The 25599-nt window shown below is 40.7% G+C and overlaps 1 protein-coding gene and 1 long non-coding RNA gene across 4 annotated transcripts in view; one reads left to right on the top strand and one right to left on the bottom strand.

Annotated features, from left to right (window-relative positions):
- LOC122791659 overlaps positions 1-25599 on the bottom strand; it is a 336077-nt gene that overhangs the window by 133668 nt on the left and 176810 nt on the right. The gene's annotated exons all lie outside the window — the stretch shown is intronic.
- Positions 16818-25599, top strand: part of LOC122791658 (branched-chain-amino-acid aminotransferase, cytosolic-like) — a 661658-nt gene continuing 652876 nt past the window's right edge. The window contains exon 1 of one of the 3 annotated variants that reach the window (XM_044059481.1): positions 16818-16995. In XM_044059481.1, coding sequence (XP_043915416.1) covers positions 16939-16995 — 57 coding nt within the window. In that variant the 5' untranslated portion in view covers positions 16818-16938. The remainder of the gene's footprint in view (positions 16996-25599) is intronic. The other 2 variants (XM_044059478.1, XM_044059479.1) reach the window with 2 other exon arrangements.

Here is a 25599-nt window from a genome sequence, read left to right on the forward strand (position 1 = left end):
CTTTTTAAGAAATGACTTCATGTGATTTTACGACGTTTCACCGATTTAAATATTTAATTCCCTTTCAATTATATTGTCTATATAAATAGGTGAAGTTGATTGTTATATTTTTTCTGATGAAGTCCTAATGGGAATATGATGAAAGCACTAAGTCTACTTTCAATAAATTGCTTTATTTTGATACACTTGGTTCACAGTTTGTGCTTTAGTGCAACTTTCAGCTCAGTCACCAGGTTCCCTGTTTCAGTTGTTTTGGTTGGTGACTTTGCCTTGTTTTTTGGTTAATTGACTTGTTTTTGGATTGGTCTTTCTTTGCACTACCACGGAAGGAATTCTAAATATTGCACGAACTGGCAGTGAGTTGCATGTCACAGATGATTGTCAAGACAACTCCATGAATGTTTGGCTTTGACTCCATGAACGTTTTTTCTTTGAACACAGAGGTTCAACAGATAAAAGGAGAGCTCACGTGATTGGTGGAACTGTTATCATAAACCACTGCCTCCTTGCCTTGTGGCCAATTGTCTGGATTCAACATAGAGGAAGGAGTGTATTGTGACATTGCAAAAGGAAGCGATAGTTTATACTCAAGTCGGTTGTGTGGATGAAACAAAGAAATACCTTCTACTTCACAAGGTCTTGTACATCAATCAGAGGGTTTTCCACTATCTCATACTGATTGAAAATGTGTTTTTGCTAATGACCAGCATATGCAACTGCATTTTCACCCAGGTACTCATTTATTTAACAGAGTAGCAACCAGTGTTTTGGCTTTGAACCATTATGATAATCTATAGGTTTGGGTAGGTTTGTATTTGCAAAAGGATTTGTTTAGCAATGTTTGTATCCCAACACCGGCTTGAATTATAAGACTCTTTCCATGGACTCACTGAAAGATGGTATTTTCTCTTTGGAGAATAAGTTATTTAAGCTTAAGAGTTTAAAGTTAGGTAATGTTTATTTAGAATAATGTATTAAAAGGCAAATTCTACCTCTAGGTCTACGGGGTTTTGAATTCCCTAATGGACTAAACTATGATGATGAAATGATTAAAGATTGTTTTGAACTTTTTGACAAACATGGCTTAGAATTTATGCATTTAATTATAAAATATAACAAGCGCAAAATTGATCAACTACTACTTGAAGCTGATAATTTGAACAATATGATCAGGAATGACTTGTTGATTGAGTATCATAAGAAAAGCTATGAGAATGTTTTTTAAAAATCCACCGGAAATGTAACAAAATCAATAAACGTAAATAAAGAAAATTAACTAGAGATTTAAAACAATATGCTGATATGGTGGCCTATCCTTTTAAATTTAAGAGTAAAAAAGGAAAAGACATTTTGATAAAGTGTTCAACTATTAAAATGATGAGCCGGAAGAAGATTCTTTGCCCAAACTAGCTACAAGTCACCACAATTGAATTTTATTAATGAAGATAGTGTGTTTGAAGTAGAAGAATTTCCCTCTTTAGGTAGTTTAGGGCAACGCAAAGCTTTTGCTAAACACAGCCAGGATTTTTCAGCAGAAAACGGGAAGGGGAAAGGCCCTGGGAAAGGCAGGAGAAAAGTGAAGACATAGGTATAAAAGTCAATGAAGATGACATAATGTACACAAACAGAGATTATTATATTTATAACTATAGTGCTATAACTGTTACACCTGACAACATTTTTCCATTTTTACCATCAAGAAAATTTAACATTAGTGATATATTAATAGAGCTAAAGTTATTTATCAGAAAATTAAACTTGTCTCTTTTATATGATGGTGCATGAAGCACAAATAATGCAGAAAAAGAAAGCATACACAAAAAAGCATTTTTAATCCTGCTTTATATCCTTCCCTACAAGTTTTTGAATCATCTCGTACGATTTGTCTGTTAGTAAAAACTTACCAAGAGTATACATTTTGACATTCAAGGAAAAGGAAACCCTGGATAATTTGGATTGGAATTCCAACTTTAGAATCATGAAGCCCGACAAGGGTGAGGAGACAGTACTTTTTCACACTACTGACTACTCTTCTATCATGTTTCTTATCTTGGAAGACAATTCCACTTACTCTGTTATTTCTAATAATGAAATTAACATAGCATATCATAGAATAGACTTGTTCCTAGAGGATCTGAGGATAGAGGAAAGGATTTCCCCAAAAAGACATGATTTTTTGAAAGTTTGTAAACTTAGGGTCCCCTCTAATTTTGGAATACCGAAAATTCACATGAGCATAAAGGACCCACTTTTCACACCCACTGCTGCTGCTAGCAGTTCCAAATCCCACCCCATGGCTGTGTACATTGATCAATCATTGAAGTTTGTTATGCAAACTAAAACACACATGTTAAGAGACTCATGGGACTTTCTGGGGGGACTCACCCCAGACCATATTATGAAGAATGTTGGCTTTTTAACTATTAGTATTGTAGATTTGTTCTCCTCAATCCCCCTGGAAGAAGGATTGGCCTTATTGGAAGAGTGTCTTTTAACTTTTGATGTACTAAAAAATGATGAGGCAATTTTATTGTCAGAACTTGTCAGAGTAGTTCTGGAAAACAACTTTTTATTTTTTGAAGGAGACACCTGTTGACAAATTGAGGGTGTTGAAATGGGTGCATGACCATTTATTTGTTCTTTAAATTTCTCTTAGAGTTAATCTGCCTTTGTAATTTAGTCCCTGCTTCAGAAGAGCACCCTATTTTGTGATGCTGTTGTGCTTTGTTAGAATGAATATCTGGGCTACACTCTGCACTCATAGGAATTGCTTTATTCTGATGAAGTTCCTGACTGTACAGGGACGAAAGCTTTGTGGATCCGTTTCTTAATAAATGATGATTGTGGATTACCTACTGCAGTTTCCTTGATTTTACAGTGTGTTCTCAGGTCCATGTTTGTGCCTGTTTTCTTTTTTGTTGTGATTTTTGGTGCTATTTATTCACTGTCCAGTACAGACCGTTACTAAGTACCTGCAGGGAATGGGGTGATGGACTGTAGAGAGGCATGACTGAAAAACAAGACAGAGTGGGTGGTGGCAAGATACTGTCAGGAGTAAGACAGATGACCATTCGAGTCTCAGTGGGTAAGTCTGTCAGTTCTGGGACCCATGCTGTTATCTTCAGACATATCAGAAGATACAGACATCAGGACAAACCTCTTTAGAGATGACATAAATATTGGAGCTTCAATGGAAGAGGAGAGAAAGAGGCCGCGGAATGACTTGGAAGGCTGTAAACTGGGGACAGACATGGCAGTTAAGGTTTTGTACATACATATGTAAAGTACTGTACTTGGGTCAAAGCAACCTAGTTACAAGGTAGCAGCTGGGAGAGAAGAACTGAATATGAAGGAACCAGGAAGAGGATCTGGGTGAGAGTATCTTACCAAGAATGTATCTTGAAGAATTCCATGAGAAATCTGTAGCAGCAGCAAACAAAGCGCTGGGGTACATCCTAAATGGGACTGATTCCATAAGCAAGAAATATTGCTTCCACTACACAAGGCCTTAGTGAGGCCACACTTCATGTACTGGATGTAATTTTGGAAGTCATATAAATAAAGTACAGTTTTGTACCTACCATAAATGTAGATGTTCGTGTATTCACACTGCTGCAGTCATCACACTTGGGTTATCCTGCCGTCAGGCGGTCCCGCAGTCGGCCAGAATTCCAAAGTCTTGGTCCAGTGTCAGTTGCTGTCGCTTCTTCCCTGATGTCAGTGCACCAGGGGTATATAAGATGCATCTGACGCCATTTTCTTCAGTTTTTCTTGCCCCAGATGTCAGGTGCCCCCAAGTAGGTAGGCAATACATATTGCTATAAACAGTTATGCATATACAATAACAACAATATCTTCAGATACAAGCAAATACATCACAAAGGTTGTAGAGGATAAAAAGGTGTAGATAAGGCCAGCTAGTTCAGAGGGGATGGAGGGAAGGTAACCTGGACTGCAGCAGTGTGAACACTTGAACATCTACATTTATGGTAGGTACAAAACTGTAATGTTCATCATGTTACACTGCTGCAGTCATCACACTTGAGTGGAATCCTAAAGCTAAGGTTGGGTGGTTGGTCTATAAGGAGTTAGGATTGGCTATGAGGCCCTGCAGAACTGCAGTGGCAAATCCTGCTCTGGATTTAGAGTAAAGAGGCAGGTGGTAATGCTTGGTAAAGGTGTGCACTGAATTCCAAGTTGCAGCCTCCAAAATTTCCTTTGTAGGTACTCCCCTGAGAAAGGCCATAGAAGTGGCTGTAGCCCTGGTGGAATGTGGCCTAATGTGTTTAGGGACTGATTTTCCATGCTGAGTGTAGCAGAAATGAATACAGTGTCCTATCCATTTGGAAATAGTTTGCTTTGAGATAGCCTTGCCCTGTGATCCTGCAGCATATGCTACAAACAGTTGCTCAGTTTTCCTGATAGCTTTTGTTTTGTCCAAGTAGAAGCGTAGCTGTCTGTGTACATCCAAAGAATGCAGAAGTTTTTCCCCTTTATTCTGGGGGTTTGGGTAAAAAGTTGGCAAATGGATGGTTTGGTTAAGGGCCACACTAGATACCACCTTTGGCATAAAGGTAGGGTTTGTCCTTAGAGAAACCCTGTCCTGATGAAAAATTATGAAAGGTTCCACTGCCATTAATGCTTGTAGCTCTGAGACTCTTCGTGCTGAAGTTACTGCTAGGAGCAGAGCCGTTTTCCATGATAAAAATTTTAGATCTGCTGTGTAAGCTGGCTTGAAAGGAGGCAGAGTCAGTTTTTCCAAAATGAAATTGAGGTCCCAAGTTGGTGTTGGAGCTCTCCTGGGTGGTCTTATGTTTTTTGCCCCTCTGAGGTATTGTTTTAGCAAAGGATAAGAGAATAAAGGGGGATCCATGTTGTAATGTGCTGAAATGGCAGAGGCATGGATTTTAATTGATGAAAAGGATAGGCCTCTGTCCAGCATCTCAGTTAAGTATTGTAAAATCTGCGGAATGTTTGGGACAAGAGGATCAAGGTTTTGAGCCTGGTTCCAGGCGCAGAATCTTTTCCATTTTTCGGAGTAAGCCTTCCTGGTGCTAGGCCTCCTGGCCTCCAAAATAACATCCATAACTGCTTTAGAAAGAGATGTTGCCTGTTTGTCTAATGGATCTGCCATGCTGCCAGGTTTAAGGTTTTGAGCTGCTGGTGCAGGATCTGATTGTTTTGTTGAGTCAGAAGAGTAGGAATTTGAGGCAAAATCCATGGTGGTCCTTGAGCAAGGTTCCTTAGTATTGGGTACCAGTGCTGGCGTGGCCAGTCTGGGGCAATCAGTATCATCTGTGGTTTCTCTTGTCTGGCTTTTAGGAGCACTCTTGAAAGGAGAGGCAGAGGTGGGAATGCATATACTTTTAGGTTTCTCCAGCTGAGCAAAAGAGCATCCACTTTCCATGCTTGTTTGTGGTAAGTCCTTGTGCAGAATTTTTGCAGTTGGCAGTTCAGTGGGGAGGCAAAAAGATCTATGTCTGGGCATCCCCATTTGTGTGTTAACATGCTGAAGATTTGCGGATCCAGTTTCCATTTGTGAGGGTCCATGATATTCCTGCTTAGATCATCTGCCAGAGTATTTTCCTTGCCTGGCAGGAATTGTGCTTGCAGGTGTACTTACCATAAGGTCATGGCTTGCCTGCATAGGGGGTAAGAATGAGTGCCCCCTTGTTTGTTTATGTACTACATAGCCGTGGTGTTGTCTGTCTTTATTAATAATTGTCCTGGGTTCAGAAGGTCCTTGAAAGCTGTTAGGGCATTTTGCACCGCTAACATCTCTTTTTGACTGATGTGTAGATGCATTTGGACTGTGCTCCACTTGCCCTGTATGCATTTTCCTGTCATGTGTGCTCCCCAGGCGTAATCCGAAGCATCCGTTGTAAGAGTTTGCCTGGCTATCGGTAGGGTGAAAGGCTGACCCTTGTTTAGGTGACATGCCTGTGCCCACCATCGAAACTCCTGTTGTAGGCAGGGAATCATTGGTATGGCTGCTTTTAAACTGTGAGAGTGTTGTGTCCAAACACTTTTTAGGTACCATTGTAGTTTCCTCATATGCAGTCTGGCATATGGTATTAGTAGTATGCAGAATGCCATGAATCCCAGGACTTGCAGAATTTTTCTTGCAGGGAGATGGGACTTTTTTGCCAGTAATTGAAAATATTGTTTTAGTTGCACTTGTTTGTCTGGCATGAGGTAAACCATCTGGGCCGTTGTATTTAAGCTGGCACCCAGGAATGTAATCTGTTGTGAGGGCACTAGTTTTGACTTCTTTGCGTTTACAATGTACCCTAAAAAGGTTAGCAACCTTTTTACAAACGCCAGATGCTGTAAGAGGATGTCCTTTGTCTCTGCTTGAATGAGGCAGTCGTCCAGGTATGGATATATTTTAATTCCTTTTTGTCTGCAAAAAGCAACTACTGGTGCCAGGCACTTTGTGAAGACTCTGGGTGCAGTAGATAAGACAAAGGGCAGTGCAGAGAATTGGTAGTGCATTGATCCGGCTTTGAACCTGAGGAATCTTCTGCAAGTTTGTCTGATAGGGACATGCAGGTATGCATCTTTGAGGTCCAGAGTAACAAGCCAAGCATTCTTGTCCAGCATGGGTAGTAGCTGTTGTAAAGTCAACATTTTGAATTTTGGAATATTCAGGTATGTATTTAAAATTGACAGGTCTAGTATGGGCCTCCAAGCCTTGTCCTTCCTGGGGACCAGGAACAGTCTTGAGTAAAATCCTTGTCCTTGTTCTTGCTGTGGTACTTTTTGAATAGCTCTCATGTCCATGAGGGCTGAAATTTGCTTTTGTGCCTCTGCCCTTTGATTTTGTGGCAGGTCTGGCATTTCTCTTAGCTTTGGTAATGTATGGAAGTGGAACCTGTAACCTTGAGACACAATTTTCAGAACCCATCTGTCTTGGGTAATTGTTTGCCAGTTTTCAGAAAAGAGTGCTAGTTTTCCCCCCAAGGGGGCTTCCAAAAGGGGAGTGCTTGGCGTGTGAAAGGGAAAGTCATTATGACTGCTTCCTGTAAGTTTGAGACTTGTCCTCACCTCCTCTTGGGGTTGAGGTGCCCCACTGTTTTTGTCTGTTTGAGCCTTGGGGTTGAGATCTGCCTCTAGGGCGTCTGTATCTGCCTCTCTGTGGCCTGTCTGACACCGGAAAGGACCAATTTTTTGTAGGCCAATTTCTGCTAAATCGAGGTGGCTGTACCTGTAAGAAATCTTTGACTGTTTGCATTGATTTAGCTTTTTCCTCCATTTTCTTTAAGACCTCTTCTGCCTTAACACAAAACAAGGTATCATGCTGTAAAGGAGCATCCAATAATTTTGCCTTAACATGATCAGGTAAACTCTGTTCTTTTAACCAAGCATGCCTTCGAATCACAGAGCCTGTAACTGCGGGCCTACAGGAGGCCTCTAGAGAATCAAAACCACATTGCAGAGTATGCTTTCCCACCTGTTCAATTGCATGCAGCCTATCCTGCATTTCCTTACAATCAGGAGCTTCCGAGCTGGCAAGCATTTTCTGCTTTAATTAAGTCAGTAAATATTGTTGGTACTTAAGCATGTGAAACTGGCAATTTAAAGCTCTTACTGCTAAAGTTGCAGAAGTGTATACTTTCTTCCCCCATCTATCCAAAGCTCTGGAATCTCTGTCAGAGGGTACTGGATTTTTTGCAAAAGAAGCCTTAACCCCTTTTGGACCTAGGGAAATAGTTTCTGGATCAGCAGAAGGGTTTTTAAAAAGAAACTTGTGAGAGTCAGGGACTCTGTAGTACCTATCTGGCTTGGCTGGTGCAGGGGGCAAAGAATCAGGAGATAAGCTGGATTCAGAGAACACATCATCCACAATATCTAACACAGGCGGAATAGCCAGGGGCCTGTGCTGAGGCAATAAAAGGAAATCCCTGAGCCTTTTCTTGGATTCTGAATAATCCTGACTTTCCCAATGGAAGTGCTCCCTCATGGTATGCAAAGTTTCCCCAAAAGAGTAGTCCTCAGAAGGAGAGGCTGAAGGGATAGATTCTTCAGCATCAGAGTCCTCGTAAGGAGGGATAGAATACCCCTGGTCAGAAGTGGAATCAGAGGAAATGGAAACCTGATCAGAAGAATCATAGTCTGTATCCTGCCTAGGTCTTTTCTCAGGAGGGGGATGGGAACCCCTGATTAGAGTAATGAGGTCTTCGGCCATTTTAAGCATCTGTTTTTTAGGCATGGAGGCTTGTCCAGGAGAAGGCTGTACTTGTTTCTTGGTCTTTAGTGGTACTTTTGTCTTTGTTGTTTTGATAGTAAATTGTGAAGGTCTGAAAACACCCTCAGAAGCTGATGCCTGCTCAGCGGCCCCAGACCCATCTGAGGGATTAGTTTCCGTAGGCCCAATACCTTGATTTTCCAGAGGTCTAGTTGTCTCCACGTGTGAGTTGGAGATGGCCTGTGGCTCTGAGGTAGCGGGTGTCAGGGGCTGTGAAAGTGCCTCACTGAGAACCGGCGACTGGCCTAGAAGAGGCTTCTTCGTCGGTTTTGGACCTCGGATGCCTGTCTTTATCCTTGTCCTTGCGTTTTTTCAGTAATCCGGTCATCGGAAGATCCGACGGCATAGTATAATTGAACCTTCGGCCAAAGTAGTGTAATGCAAAATCAAAACGCCTTTTAATAGTGCGTTTGTTAAATCTAGCACAGAACCGACAACTAGTGACGTCGTGATCAGGGCCTAGGCATGGAATACAGTAAGAGTGGAAGTCCTTATGAGGTATTTGCTTTCCACAAGAAATACAATTGTTAACTTTTTATGACATGGGTCTGAGGCAAGAAAAAAGTTTCCCTAATGGAGTACTTAGCTTTATTGAAGACTTTGGTTCCGAAATTCGAATTCGAAAATCTCAGGAGTCGGCCAACCCGCACTTGCGAACTGCTTCTGCTTTGGGCACTGTGCAGCAAGAAAGACTGAAGAAAATGGCGTTGGATGCATCTTATATACCCCTGATGCACTGACATCAGGGAAGAAGCGACAGCAACAGACGCCGGACCAAGACTTTGGAATTCTGGCAGACTGCAGGACCGCCTGATGGCAGGATAACCCAAGTGTGATGACTGCAGCAGTGTAACATGATGAACATCGGGATTTAGACAACTAGAAGGAGTCTAGTGCAAGTTCAATAGGTAGTAAAGAGGTACAGAGGGAACACGTTAGTGGACAGAGACTAACATTAATGGAATGCTTTGCCTGGAAACTAGGTGAGACAGAGGGGTCATGATCGAGGTTTATAACACAGCATTGTAGAAATGTGACACAGTCAGTCTGCAAGGTAAGACAGAGGAGGGAAGAAATACCACAGGCATCAGAAATCGAAAGAGCAAACTACTGCCTAGAACTGTGAAATTGCTTCTTTGTGGACTGGATGATGAATGAATGGAAATGACTATTTGAGTGGGTGGTAGAGAAAGAAACCCTAACTATATTCAGAACATCTGCGGACACAAGGTGGGGGCTAAGAGGAGGGTGTAAGACAAAAAGAACTCTGAATACATTAAAAGGGCGGGTCATAAGGCCAAAAAGTATCTCCTTCTGTTGAGAAATGAACGAAAGAAATTAAGTGGTTAATCACTGACTGAGGTCTCTTTTGATTCTTAGATTCAGCTATATGCTCTGAATCAGTTTAATTTAAATTTATTTATTTAGTATTTGTTTACCGGGAAAGTCTGGCTGGTATAATAAGCATCCTCTTTTCAGCAATGACCCTGGGAGAAAAGCTCCACAAAAGCGCAATACAATGTAAAACAGTTACACAGAAAATACATAAAAAAATACAATATACAAAAAAAATTCTGTACCAGACAAGCAGAAGTACACACATAGAATCTAAGAAAGCAAATGCTAGACAATATGACAGTTATGTACAAAACCGTAGTGCTCACATGTAAAGGGATAGCTGTTTGTAAATTCAAATAAATTTGTGTAAGTTTGTAGGTCAGAGAGTAATAGTGGGACAGCTGCAAAGGTGATGACTAAGAGAAGGCAAGAGTCAAAAGAGTCAAAGAAATGTTATTGTCATTTAGGACCACACAAGTGCAGCCTCAATGAAATTACAAATGTCAGCTCATGAGAGAAATGTAGTGCAAATAACGTAGATACAGCGGCATCAAAGGATAACGTAAGAAAGTAACACGTATGACATACAAGAGGCAGTTCACTTCACATAAACACATTCAGTACCCATCATCCAGTGATAAATAATAAATAAATACCCACCACCAAGCCCCTTCACTGTTAATATATAGAATAAATAGAGACTAGTGAATAGCAGCTGTTTAGTTACCATATTGCACTTGTTAACCTCAGACGTGACTCAGTATAGCCATCATATTACATAATAGTAATGCTGGTGGAATTGCTCTGAGCAGCAGGATTAGATGAAAAAAGACGATTGTGTGATTACAGGTAGAGAATCTACAAGTTGTGAGTAGTTCACGATGTTTAGGAAAAGTCTAGGAACTTAGGCTACTAGGAAGGAGAGAGGTAAGGAGGGAAGTAGTTAATGGGCAGTTGTTGTCTCTTTATATGGATTGATTGCTTTTCTGCTTGTACCTGACTATGCATCTCAGTCAATACACTTAAAGATGCAGTCTAAAACATGCAATAGGAGTATGCCAGCGTGCAGTTAGCTCACATCCTTATTGTATGCCAGAAGGAGTGGTATTTCTGTAACTTATACTGGGAAAATATTATTTTTCGTCTTCTACTGGGTTTGAACTTATCCTTAGTCACTGCAGTGTTAGGGTGAGTGACTGACCATTACCTTCTATGAGTCTATAATTAAATCAACCAGAAACCAAACCACAATGATTCTATTCCTCCTCTTACGCTAATAGTCAGGAAAAGGAATTCAGACATCTAACTCTGGGAGGCTACTTAAACTAACAGCATAATGAAATTGCTTGGACACCACTGTCATTTCAGGGTCATAACCTAAGACTTTATAATTTAATTTATCTACTGTTTCATTTCATCTTTCAAACCTTTTACCCTCCACATATCATCCTTTCAATAACTTCTGGGCTTGCATAGCCTACGAGACTGTGAAAATGTGAAAAAGTAAAAGTTGCCTTATTATATCCACATATTCAAACACTGCTTCTTCATGGAGCAGTAAATTAAAATTTACACAGAATGCTGACCATGGAAAAGCTGATTTGGACAAAGTTACTGGGTTATCAATACTCTGACAGACTACAGTAATATTCACTGAAGAATGTCTGAATAGATGTTTTTCACAGGAATGGGGTATCTGAAACACCCTCACAGAGCTCTTCATCTCCACAGAAAAGCCACAATCAAAACAATCTGTGCGGCCAAATGCTTATCATATGTCCCCTTTCCACAACATGCACATCACCAGTAACATGACTGCCCCCTCTGCCAAAGGCAGTGAAAGAGATGCATCCACCAACTGGAATAAGATTAATCATTTAAGGGAACTTGGCCAAAGTCTAGTTCATGAAGGTAGACAGGTCAGAACATTAAGATAATTAAATGCCCACAGACTCACTGATGGAGATTAAAAGATACTCCTGTCAAGCCTATCCAATGTTCTGAAACACCTGGGTAACAGAGACAAGGACAATGGTCATGAAACTACCATCAACATATTGGGCTGCCAAAATAACAAAAATGTCAGTTTTGTGATGGACCGACAGAATGCTAGACCCATCAATGGGATGGGGGATGGAGGGAGAAGGACTGATAGCAGCAGGCTGTCCTTTTGGGTTAAGGGGAGGCCCAGAATCTGTGTATTTCTAGTTTATAATGATAGCATTCCTAATATCTAACGCCAGCACTTGGGGAAGATTGCAAATTTTCTAGGAAGAGAAAAAGCCCGTTTAAAAAATTACCCACAAGCACTTTCCAAAAAAGGAGACAGCTTGAGGAGAAGTAATTAAAGAAACAGACTCGGACACACTCTGTCCAGCTCAGAGGCAGGCACCTCAAAACCTTCAGAGTCTGCAGCCTATGGAGACATTGGAAACAAAGAGGTAAGATCCCAAAGATGACAAATGGAAGGGAGAAACAAATCCCTCACAGATAAGACATATTAGCAGGAAGTCAGAAACACCCGAAAAGAGTAACAAGACCTCCCCGTACAGGAAGTGCATGTAGAAAATAAAGCTGGTGTTGAGAGGCCAGTGCAGGCCCACTGCAGGTAGCAGTTTATGCACTGAAAAAGATTTCCTTCACAGCTATCCCTTCAAAGAGTCAAAAAGCCCTGCGGAGTATTGGTTCTGTGGTGGACAGTGATAAAGTCCTGACTATTATCCTGAAATCCCAGGATTGATTAGTGGCTGAGACACTGGCAGAGCTGACTGAACAGATGGCAATGCCATCTCACCAATTCCATGGAGGAAGGAGTGGCAATGTTGGTCTTCTGCTCTCACTAGTAACAAGCAAAGGCCTCAGGGCAACAGAAAACAGCAAGCCAAGTGATATGGAGATGGTGTTATCAAGCCATTTGTGGTAGCCCTTAATGAATGTCAAAATGAGAAAATGCACAAGTAAGGGAGGACAAAGTAGGCCCATATAGTGATCAAAGTGACCACATCAGCTGCTTAGAAGTCAGGGAACTTAAAGGTAAGCTCCATGTGAAATGGTAAACCATCTGTAGACTCCATAATAGTGAGGAAGGTGATGTTCACTTCCTAGTCTCACTGCCACACCAGAATGCCAAGGGAACACCTCTCTGATCAGACTTGCCATCATCAGGAAATAACTGGTAGTATTCCAGACCCTTGTAAATTGAGCTCACAACCAGTGAGGGTTTGGAATCTAGCATTAGAAATGTAGAAGTCATCATCTTACTATGTGATTTTTGTGCTGTTCAGACATGTTCCTTCTTGTGCTAACTGCCCTTGCTCACCAAGTCCTCACCTAACTAGTTGGCATTGTGCTCATTCTGTATCCTATGCCTGTCCGAAGGTTATATTCTGCTGCTGTTCCTCCTGTTTGTTTATTCTTATTATCTGAAATGTGCATTTCGTTTTCAAGGGAAATAACATGCCTGTAGCTCCTACTTTTACTTTAGTAATCTGTCTAGTATTTTACTCTGCTTCACTCAGTTTAGGGCTGCTCATTCTTGGTTACAGAATTCTACTGACATTCTCCTCATTTGTGTTTCCCCCAACTGACCACCAGCTGCCCGGCTGCACTATTTGTCCTGAAGTGTGCCCGGCACTGTTCTTTGGGACTGGCACTGCATGTGCAGCAGAAGTGGTATGCCCTAACTGGTCATTACTAATGATGTCACGTGCCTCACCACAATTAACATCAGTTACCTGTCTTCCCTGATGGTGCAGTTTTACCGTCAACCTGCCTTGTGGTCAGGGAACAGATCTCTCAACCAACTGGGGACAAATTTCAACAGAATCAGGGACAAGTCCAGGAAAAATCAGGGACACTTTTAAAATATTAGTGCTATTCACTTGAAACATTGACAGAATCAGAGCATATGAATTAATACACATTTTCTGAAGTAAAAGAAGTTTATAACTCTTAATTATTGTCATTATTCATTAAGTGTAATTCACCACCTTTCCTCCAAAAGTCAATAGTTTTAGGAGGGATTAAGAGGGACAGAGTTAAAATTTGAGTCAAAATCAGGGACATCCCTAAAAATCAGGGACAGTTGAGAGGTATGGAACACCCCCATTCCAGGGATTTGTCTTCTTCACAGGCAGAAATCACTCCCTTCCTCCTGGAGTGGATGAGTTGGTAAAAATCACTCTTTTCTCACCCCTCCCTGCCTGAATTCTCCAGCGTCCAAACTGTTACTACATCTTGGGGTCATCTGGGTCATAGTGAAGGCTCTGTCTTTTTATGCCATTGGGCCGCAGATGTTTCTGGAGAAACAAATGCAAGGCAGTCACTATTCAGGATGCTTATTTATGAGTCAGGGTTATTGGAATATGTCCAGTAAAACATGCTGTATTGTTGACATTCAGCTACTAATATAGGTCTTAGAGTTTGTAACAACTGTTGTTATCCCTTAATGCAAATATTAAATATGACACAAAATGTCACACTTCATCTTATTACAAATGTATCTGGTAGGATGTAAGGGATATCGGATTATGAAACCAAACCACAGCCTTTGTCTTACCCTTGGACCTTGGATGACCGTTAAATCTCTGCAAGGGGAGGTGATCTTGGCTGCTGATTATGATTCCGGAGTCCCAAGAAACAGGTGTTAAATATCAGCTTCTCTTCTCTTTGGATCAGTTCCACACAAAAGTTTGTCCAACATGTGTATTCATACTGCAGTGTTTACATGACGGTTACTTACTGACTAAAACAGGGGAACACTATTTCAAATTCTTTCTCAACTTGTAAGATTATTATCAGTAGCATACTACATTCAATTTATCCAGAAGTATAGCTATGATGGTTATGTTATTCAATACCATGCTAGCCTGGACCTGGTGAGTCTGGTTACTTAAATACTATACTTAAAAACTGCATACTGAAGGACTTTATTAGAAAAAAATGATAGTACTGAGCTTGGCTAGTGACAAAAAATTCATGCTGATGTTTTTACCAACTTCATCAAGTTGCCTTTATGGGCGGCCATGGTGGTGCAGTGGTTAGCATTGCCACCTCACAGCAAGAGGTTCTCTGGTTTGATTCTCAGGTGGGGTGCCTTCTGTGTGGAGTCTGCATGTCCTCCCTGTGGCTGCATGGGTTTGCTCCGGTTTCATCCCAAAGACAAGCAGTAGGTGAATTGGACACTCTAAATTGGCCCTAGGTGTGAGTGTGTGTGTGTGTGTGTGCCTTCTGTGGAAGGTTGGGCACCGGGCTGGCAACTTGACACAGTAAAACTCCACTGCAATTATGAGCGAACAGATGATCTGCTGTGGCAACCCCTAACCGGGAAAAGCCGAAAGAAGATCAAGTTGCCTTTACACACATAAGGAATGCAGATAGTATTGCCAGCTGTTGTGACCTATCTTCATATAATTTTGACATATCTCTAAACTGCCTAAATTGTTTCCTCATATTTTTGGTCTGTTTCTCATAAAGTTGTGGTTTTCTGGCAAATAATTGAATGTTGAAGTTAGAAAATAATGTTAAGACATTTGAGTAACAGGTTTCACACCCTTCAGAAAATTAATTGTAATGCAAATGTTATTCTAACAACTTTTTACACTTGAAAGAGCAATAGTTAAAGTGCCCCATTTCAGGCCTTTGATCCCTCATAATTAATGGTTTTGTCCAGATTTCTTGGAATAAGAGGCTAGGAGGTATGAATTATAGCCATACTATGTTTAACACTATATAACAGTTATTGCACATGTACAGATGCTGTTGGGTACATGAGCCAGAAAATTTCTGAAAGTGAGTAGATTCATATCTTTCAGCCTCTCAGCACAAGAAATCTGGACAAAGCCAGCAGTAATGGGGGGTCCCAAAAATAGGGACAGATTTTAAAATCCGTTCCTATAAACTTAGAAAGTTGCTAGAATAACAAGTTTTGAATTATGTAATTTTTCTAAGTATCTTTATTGAATTTTATAAATGAATAATAAAAAGTACCATAAGGATGTATACAGAAATTGCATAAATACATAAAAAATAAAGTGTAAAAATAGAAAGTAACAGCAAAATGTCTACATAAATAGAAGGATGACAGATTCAGATATTTTAGAAAAATGCATTTCATCACTAATAATTTAAAGTCTAGTAGATGCTTGGGTTTAGTCCACAAATAAGAGGTGGTCTTTCTAGCAGTTCTTTCTTTGATTGATAGTATCTCCAGACGGCAAGTTTTCGAATTACGTATTTTCTGAGGATATGAAGTCTGAAACTCAAATGCCAGTCATTATTTAGTAACATTTAGTGAGATAACTGCGGTGGTGGTGCTGCGGTAGCGTTGTCGCCTCACAGTATGACGTTGTCCTGTTCGATTCTCAGCTAAAGCGTCTTCTGTGTGGAGACATGCGTGAATGGGCGAACCTGCCTCAGGGCTGGCAACTCGGCACGTAAAAATCTACTGCCAATCATTAGCGGATTGGAGTTCCGCTGTGGCGACCCCTAAACGCGAAAAGCAGAAAGATAGAACAACATTTAGTGAGATAACATCTCAAAAATGTGCTAGGAAACCACAAACTTTATGAGGAAAAGACCAGATATAGGGGCAAAAATGTGCACAGTTGAGAGTAGGGTTGCCACCTTTTCAAATGTCCAAAGTGGGACATATTTGGTACATACGTCAGATTTTGCAGGCCAAAACATATCCACGGCCAGTACAAAGTGCAGAATTTCACTTTTTTGCCTAAGTACAAGATTACTCTTGTAGCATTTTAGTTGTTTATTCTGTTTCTTATAACATTTAGGTGTTTCAGATTCAGAATAACTATTATACGCAACTATTACATAAAATATAGGAAATAATTTTGTCCTAAAATTTGCAGGACACAACTAGCCAAAGTGGGACAGGTGGTAACCCTAGTTGAGAGGTATGAAGTGCAATGGTACTGCACTGCGCGTGACATTTACAGCTACTTCGGCACGCTGCTGGAACACGCTCACAGTATCATACTACGCGCGAGGGAATCAATACCTACTGATGTCACGCTGCCAGAACAACAGTGCACGCCCACTGTTACGTAACATGCTGTTGTGGGTGTGTCAGGCTCTCAAACATTGCAGGCGGGGTCCGGGGATTTAACAAAACTCACGGCCGTTTCTACCACGAGGATGCCCACAACAAGCCAATGCGAAGGAGGGGCGGGATTACACGTCTCTGGTTTCAGTCTGAGTCCCTGAATAAGAGCTGCGCCCCGCGGCATACCTCTGAAAGGGGCGGGGTTTGTGTGGTAGCGGGCGGGTAACTCGAGCCCCATCACAACCGGAGCTGCCAGCAAAGCCCGAGTCCACGTTCATTGACATCAGCAGCCATGGCGACGGTAGCTTTGTGTGCTCTCACCGGCGGGAAGGTGAGTTTTAACTGCAATGTGCGTTTCCAAGTACTTTATCTGTTTATCTTTGTGATAGCTGCAGGGATTTTGGAAAGATTGCCATCCCCTGTCTCTGCTTTCCAGCTGTACGTGATTAAATTACTGCCAGTGAAACCGGCCGGCGGATCGGATAACATGCACATGATTGTTTCTTGTCTGATCCTGTGCTGCCAGCAAGGCACTGCAGTGTCGGGACAAGTAAGAGGTCATTGTATTCGGGAAAGCCCCCGCGCATCACCACCTGTGTCCCATTGCTGCTGGACAGCCCACCCTTTTCTGACCATTATGTTATTAAAAGACTGATGCATGTTAGCAGAAGGACGGGCAGACAAGCACTAGCTTTTCGCTGTAATAGAAGCCAGTTAATGGACAAATCCAGGTGTCTGCATTTACTGAAAAACCCATATTCGCTTCTTAAATTGGTGATGCACGCCAGGCTTATGGTACTGTTAGGTACTTGGGACTAACCACCTGCGTTCTTTAGTAACTGTCACAGGCATTTCCTGTTTCCTGTGTTTTTGTCACCTTTCCCAGGTGACACTTGAAATCTGTGCTTCCCGTGTGCTGTTTTAAATTAACTTCTTTTTTCCACAAAATGTTTTTATTCATTTATAACACAATAACTTAGTATAGTAACAAAAAAAAAAAAAAACTATATACAATGTCCATATCAACTAAAAAAGCTATATATATATATATATATATATATATATATATATATATATATATAGGAGATCACGTAATATTTCTCTACCACATTAGATAATTTTGTCCAAGTAATTAAATGATGAGTTGTGCTGTTACTCCTTGCTTTTATAGCAGAAATCTCATTCTTACAAATGTATTTTACAAGATGAATAAACTCAACTTTAAAGGCAGGAGTAGATTGGGATTTCCAATTTTTAGTAACTGTTTTGCTTGCTATAGAGACTAGACCATAGTAAAATGTTTGTTTTTTAGGAATGACTTCAGAAACAGTAACACTGAAAAGGATAAGGGAGTCAGAAATTATACAGTTGTCATTCCATACAGCTTTACAACGATATTTAAAGTCTAACCAAAACGGGGACATTTTTTTTGCAATTAATAATCATGTGTATCCAGTCAGCATCAGGTTGTCCACATCTCCACAATTTCGTTTAGTCTTTCTTGTACATTATTGCTAGTCTATGTGGGGTGAAAAAATAACTATGTAAAAATTTGCGTGTGTATACATGCCAGGGCAGGGAAGATGTGGATTCCTTCACCGACTGTAAACTACGCTTTTTATTTTTTTCTGAGAATATGTGTCTGTTAACTTCACTTGAATAATTCCAAAAAGAAACACCTGTCTTGCTAAAATCATTTCTGAGAGTTTTATAAATAACAGAAGTGTTAATAATAATGAAGTGTTCTTGGGTGAGCTATTAATAACTGTTGAGATAAAATCCAATATTTTTTTTCATATTGTATGCCTCTGAGGTTACGAGCTTAACTAACTAACTGTCTTTTGGCTTTTCCTGGTTAGTGGTCACCACAGCGGAACTCCGGTCCACTAATGATTGGCAGTGAATTTTTACAATGTTGAGTTGCCAGCCCGGCGCACAACCTTTAAAGAAGGTACACACACGCTCGCACCTACCGGAGTGTTTTTAAATTCACTCGACTGCAGGGAGGACATGCAGACTCCACACAGAAGGCACTCCAGCCGAGGATCGAACTGGAGAACCTCTTGCTGTGAGGTGACAACGCTAACCACCGCGGTCACCAATGAGGGCATGAGCTTAGTATGTATAAAATCCTTACAAGTTTGGATGTCCAGCCAATTGCAATTTTGCAAACTAATCTGCTGATCAAATAGTCTGCAGAACTTATTTTATTAGATGACAGAAATTGATTCCATAGTTTCATAGTTTAGTACTAGGCTACCTGCCCTGGGGCATTTGTAAGCCTAGCCCTAGTGATGTGGCTTTCACCACCCCATGTAGTGGTACTAAAGTGTACAGAATAAATTTAGACTACTGTGCTTTTGTCTAGTAGTGACACATTGAAGACCCCCTTACTTTATTAAAATTAGTTTACTGTGCCTCTGTCTAGTAGTGACCCAGGGATGACCCCCCGGGGTAAACCTACGATTCCAATATAATAGGTCACCCTTCTTAAATTTTCTGAGTATCACAAGATATCAAACATTCATTTGTGTAAGCAGTAGGAAACATGAGTATTAATAAATTCTTAATTAATTGATTAGAAAAGATGAGCTTTTTAAACAATAGCAATATTTGGTTTATAAGAGGTGTGAAAACAACTCTCGTCCTTTCACTTTGAATGTATATTTTTAAAATCCATATAAAGATGTTTGTACGTATTTGAGTATATGGTTCAAGCAATGTCCTATTACTATTAAGAAGTAAATTGTTTTTCTTCATGATATCAGCGACTCTGGTCACAGTCATTGAGACAAGGAGAAACGTTTTTTCCAGCTGGGAAAAGCCTGTTTGATAGAAATGCATTAAATTTGATTATTAAAAAAAAAACGAAAAAGAAAGAAAGAAGAAAGAGATATGGTTAGAATCAACCCACTAGCAGATTTCTTCTTGTTACCCTAATCTTTCTGCTGAGTGGAGGACTGCTTATAGCTACTCCACAGGTGCTTGTTTTTAGTAACTGTGGATGCATTACTTAGGTTTATATCATTTGCACATATGGTCTGTAAGGTGTCAGAATTTGACACACATGGCAATAAAACAGCAACTATTTATTGCACATACTATATTTATTACAAGTATTACCTTATTAAAGGAGTAAAGCTGCATTATCCCAACAAGACATATTTAAAATTAAACATAGGAATAACATAAAAATGAATATTGATTCAGTCATTAAATATAATGCCTCCTTTTACATGTATCTGTCCAGGTACATGCAACAACTGGAACACCTACAGAGGTACCTTACTGAAAGGTTACAAAACCTAAACATACATCCTACGTGGATTGACTCAAAGTCCAATCACTATACTTAATATCTTGCAGACTGCTAAGAGTTCACCTGTGTCTGCCACACAAGGCATCCTCCAACCCATTACTGATGGATTAACCGAACATCATTAAGTCAAATGTCATCAGAAATACTCTGTCTAGGGATCTAAACCTGTTCTGCAACATCAACAGAATGGTTTGGAGGGACAGGTATGTCTTGCGGGGGATGCTGCTGCTGTGGAACAGACTCCCTGGCCGCATAAAATAAAGTTCATCCCTTGCCATATTCAAATACAACATGGACCTATGGATGGGAAACAGCTCCCCTCAAATTATTTATGTTATGAGCCCAGTTATTCACATTAGATATAACTGTCGACCGTGTGGTGCCTAAGGCTAGTCTAACCAAACAGCATAGTTTATTGTGAGCAGGAAAAGGGAAATTGGCTTGGCTGTAAATGGCCTGCAAGAACATCTAGCCTAATGCTTACTTATGAATCAGTGAGTGGTGTGGACAGTGGCTTTATTTATTGCACAAGACTTCATTATCCTCAACCACCTTCTTCCCATTTTCTACATGGGGTTGGGTATCACGTTAATTTTTGCCACTTCTGTCAATTCAGTGTCGTACTCCTGCCTTCCTCGATACTCTTGCCTGAGTGTCACGGACCTTCGCTCGCACAGTCCTTCCACCTCTTTGCTGGACACCTTGTTTCCTCTTACCTTCTTCCTGTCTGTCCCAAATCTTCCTCACAAGATTGTCTTCTGCTTTTCTGCACGTCCGAACCACCATAATCTGTTCTCTTTGATCTTTTCTGCAATTGGAGCTACTTTTGCTTCTGCTCTTATGTGCTCATTTTTTGTCTGTCCCACAGTGTGCATCCTACCACCCTTCTCAGGCACTTCAGTTCCTTCATCTGCTGCGCCCTTACTGCTCAGGTTCCCGTGTCATACAGTAATACTGGTCGCACCACTGTTTGTGGACATCTTACTTTTCAGCTTCTGTGCCATTCTTCTGTCATACACTAGCCCTGACACTCTGTGCCAGTTGGCTGCAGCCCCTCCCGTTCTAGCTTTGACTTCTTCATTCAGGCTGTGTCAGTTGCCTTCAGATGTATGTGTGTGCTGTTGCATTTGCAGTTCTCCACCCCAAGCATGGATAAGGTGGGACTCCTTCAAGCTGGTAAACATTTAAAATTCTTTTGCATTGGTGTTGGTTGCCTTAAACCTGCTTCTTAGAAGCTTCCGTGTAAAAAGGTCACAGGCCCAGTGAGGGGAAGTCTGTCTGGTTAACACAGTGCAGTAAAACATGTTATGAGTGAATGTGGATTTTTCCATGAGTTTGTACACAATATGTAATCATCTGTGTTTGTGCCTCAGCATATTTCAAGTTGCATCTTTTTTCACCACTGACCATTGACAGCACCATTATTACCCAAATGGACAGGGAATTATTTGCTGAAAGGTGGCATTGTATAATGTTTTATTTTTGTATTCACTTTGTTATACTCCGAATGAAGATTATAAAGCAGATGAACTGTGTCATCACTGAGGCACGGTAAACAGATTTTGGTATTGTTATCATTTTGCTTTTGTGTCATGTGACTGTAAGAGCGAAATGAAGTGCCATCATGTGGGTCATGGTACCAGACTTCTATTAATTCTGTAAAGACTGAAACACTTCGGGAAGGGCAAACAGCTATTTAGGTGCAGGTGACATTACTTAAATTTTTATGGGATCTTGGACAGAAACAAAAGCTGTCCGTGTATACAGAGCGAAGATACAGTTCCTAGAACACAATAATCGTTGTATTAACTTCATCTTCATAATTTGGGTGAAAATAACCTCACACGTGGCCTGCTTTCGTATACCAAGTTAACACTTCCTGTTCCCTCTTGTACTTCATTAATCATCATCATGGTGCCCTTGTGTATCCGTTCTCTCCTAATATCATCCACGCGTCTGTATTCACCATCTCCTAATGTCATTCACACGTCTGTATTCACCATCTCCTAATGTCATTCTCGCGTCTGTATTCACCATCTCCTAATGTCATTCACGCGTTTCACCATCTCTTAATGTCATTCACACGTCTGTATTCACCATCTCCTAATGTCATTCATGCGTTTCACCATCTCCTAATGTCATTCATGCGTTTCACCATCTCCTAATGTCATTCACGCGTCGGTATTCACCATCTCCTAATGTCATTCACGCGTCGGTATTCACCATCTCCTAATGTCATTCACGTGTCGGTATTCACCATCTCCTAATGTCATTCACGCGTCAGTATTCACCATATGGTCTATATTAGATCATCCTGCAGATAACTGAATTTATTCCTAGGGAAAGAATTCCGTTGTCTGTTACATTTCAGCACTGTGGATGTTAGAGTTAAGTTAGTGACAGACTTTAGGGTGCGGGTGAGGTGAGTATGTGATTGTGACAGACATTTGGGTTAGAGTTTGGGTTAAGGATAGTGGCTAGCTAGTACTGTATTTACAGTTTAGTGTAGGGTTAGATGTAGGATTTTAAGAGTGTGTGTGTGGATTGCTGTTTTTTTTGGTGTGCTTGTGTTGTGTGTGTGTGTTTCTCAGAACAGTGAAAATTCACTGTTCTGAGCCTTCAGTGTTTTTAGAAATCGTGGTTAGCAGTTCGAGGTTGTGGTATTCGATGTTGAGCTGTTTCGATGAACTGATATAGACCCTTCACCATCTCCTAATATTCACGCGTCTGTATTCACCATCACCATCTCCTAATGTAATTTGCGCGTCCATCTCCTAATGTCATTTGTGCGTCTGTATTCACCATCTCCTAATATCATTCACGCGTCTGTATTCACCATCTCCTAATGTCATTCACGCGTCTGTATTCACCATCTCCTAATGTCATTCACGCGTCTGTATTCACCATCTCCTAATGTCATTCACACGTCTGTATTCACCATCTCCTAATGTCATTCACACATCTGTATTCACCATCTCCTAATGTCATTCACACATCTGTATTCACCATCTCCTAATGTCATTCACACATCTGTATTCACCATCTCCTAATGTCATTCACACATCTGTATTCACCATCTCCTAATGTCATTCACACATCTGTATTCACCATCTCCTAATGTCATTCACACATCTGTATTCACCATCTCCTAATGTCATTCACACATCTGTATTCACCATCTCCTAATGTCATTCACACATCTGTATTCACCATCTCCTAACAATATCCATGCTTCTGTATTCCCTATCTCATTCTCAGCCTCTAAAGTTTCACATCAGACAGTATCTTCTACATACTTTGTTGTAATGTACTTGTTTTTTTTTCTCATTAATTGTAAATGAGTCAGTAGTGTGTACAATTTGTAAAACCTGCTAAAATTGTTTTCCGGTTACAAAAAATAAAACAGTTCTACTCCTCTTGTGTATCACTCAGTGCAATCATAGCTGCAGGCAGAAGAACTGCATTTACTTTAAGCTTTGTATGGTATTTGTGTTTATTATTGCTTTGTATATTATCTCAGTATTACTGTATGCTATTTTAAGTATTGAACTTTTCGTTGTTGGAACTTTTCTTCCCAGGCTGCCACTGAAAAGGGACATGAATTGGCCTACCCTAGTTAACAAAACAAAAGAAATAAAGCAGAATTGAACAGCAGGTATATTAATTTGTAACGGTGCAGCGGTTAGTGTTGTCATCTCACAGCAAGAGGTTCCCAGATTCGATTCTCGGATGATGAGCCTTCTGTATGGAGTCTGTATGTCCTCCCTGCGTTCACATGGGTTCCCTCCAGGTGCTCTGGTTTCCCTCGACATTCCAAAGACCTCCATCTGAAGTGTTTCTCCCTGGGCCTGTGCTGAAAATGGACTCTGTCTAGTCACACTTTCCCAGTCAACAGATGTTAAATAAACAAACAAACTGGTGGTGTCAGGCTTTGAAAAATAATGGAGTGAGGCAATGGAATTCAAAATTTCACAGTTGTCTTGTAAAGTGACCAATGAAAAGACCCATGGCTGGAAAATGAAAAAAAAATTGTGTGAACTGCTACTGAATTCTAAGACTTAGCAGTTAATGCATCACTGTGATAGGAACTATTTCACTTTGCACCAGAGATGATCCTTATTGTCTGGCAGTGCACACATGATTTTGCAGCAGAAATATTAAATTGTACATGCTTGCATTATTCGTGCAGTTTGTGTATGTGCTTCCGTGTGTGTTTGTGCACTGATTAATTTTACACTTCTCTGGTGCTTGCCTGTGGCTGGTCATGATATGAAACCCCAGAGATTAGTCACATCCTTTTTTGATAATATTACTTGTTCAAGCTGACCATAGGTAGGTTGTACTCTCCAAAAGTGGCCCATCCCAGGGACGTCTGCAGGCAGTACCCTATGATGTACATTTGACATACAGAAATGTATTACAGATGGATAACGCAAGTACTGTGGCTGTGTGTAAAAAAGATACCTATTTAAAAAGGTGAAAGAATCATTATTAAAAAGGAAGTTCGGGTCAAGACAAATGAGTCAGTGCTGTAAGTAACTGACTTTGCATTATTAACAAGTAGAAGGTAATTACATTCTCAGATGCAGGGAGCAACAGCTCACCACAGCAAGGATTTGTATAACCTAGCCCTCTTCAGATCAGGTTTCATTTTAACACAACAGTGTACAAGGAATATAACAAGTAATACCAGTTTTATTGTATAGATATATTTATATAACATATAGCTGTATATGTATATGAATAAGAAATAGTGTTGCATATTTGGTTTTTGTTGCTCAGTAACAACATTAGGAGTTAACATTCCTTTCTGCAGAAATTCTGCATTCCTCAGGGTAGGTTCTGAGTAGTTAAAGACCCAGTCCCAAAGTAGCACCCTGGCAAAGTGTCTGGTGTGCCATCCTGTAGCTCTCAAGTCACATGGGTTCAAAAACTTTAATCACTGAAGACAATTGGGGAAACATTACCAAGCAGTTGGTTAGCAGCGGTTTACTCCAGCGGACAAGGACTCTGATGGCTCATTTGCAGTGTGACGGATGATGGCTAGCGCTGCGTTGGAAAAGCAGGGTGGTGGGGAGGTACGTGAATTGGAGCTACACACTGTCCTGCCATCGTTGAGCAGGAAGGCAGAAGGAGGAGAAGCGGAAGCCTTAATGCTTTACATGATAACGTTGACGTCCTGCAGCCATCTCGAAGGACTCCTTCACAAGGCTCAATGTGCACTTGTTGGATACTGCCAGTTAGGTTTTGGCAGAAATGGAACATCATACAGGCAAGGAGGATAAAAACTCACATTTAAAACCAGTCCAGTCCAGACTGGGACATCCGTGTAAGTTAAATATTGCTACCATTTTCTTAAGAATGCCTTTTTAATGATTTTGTTTTTCTTTATGCTTGTGCCATTTTATATCTTACTGGTTCCTAGGTAAGTACTAGGCTAGCTGCCCTCGCAGGTCATTTTAAGCCTAAATATTTCCCCTTTTTGTGATTGAAATAACCTCATTTGGTTATAGACTGACCTTGCCCAACTAATGGCTGATAATTCTATATTACCCCTTTTGAGAGTAACTGGGATCATACCATAGATAACTTTGGGGGACCCATGTATGACATAAAGCATTTAGGAGCTGCCTG

The sequence above is a fragment of the Protopterus annectens genome, chromosome 17.part0 (genome assembly GCF_019279795.1).
Source record: "Protopterus annectens isolate FY-2018-M chromosome 17.part0, PAN1.0, whole genome shotgun sequence".
Lineage (NCBI taxonomy): Eukaryota > Metazoa > Chordata > Ceratodontiformes > Protopteridae > Protopterus > Protopterus annectens.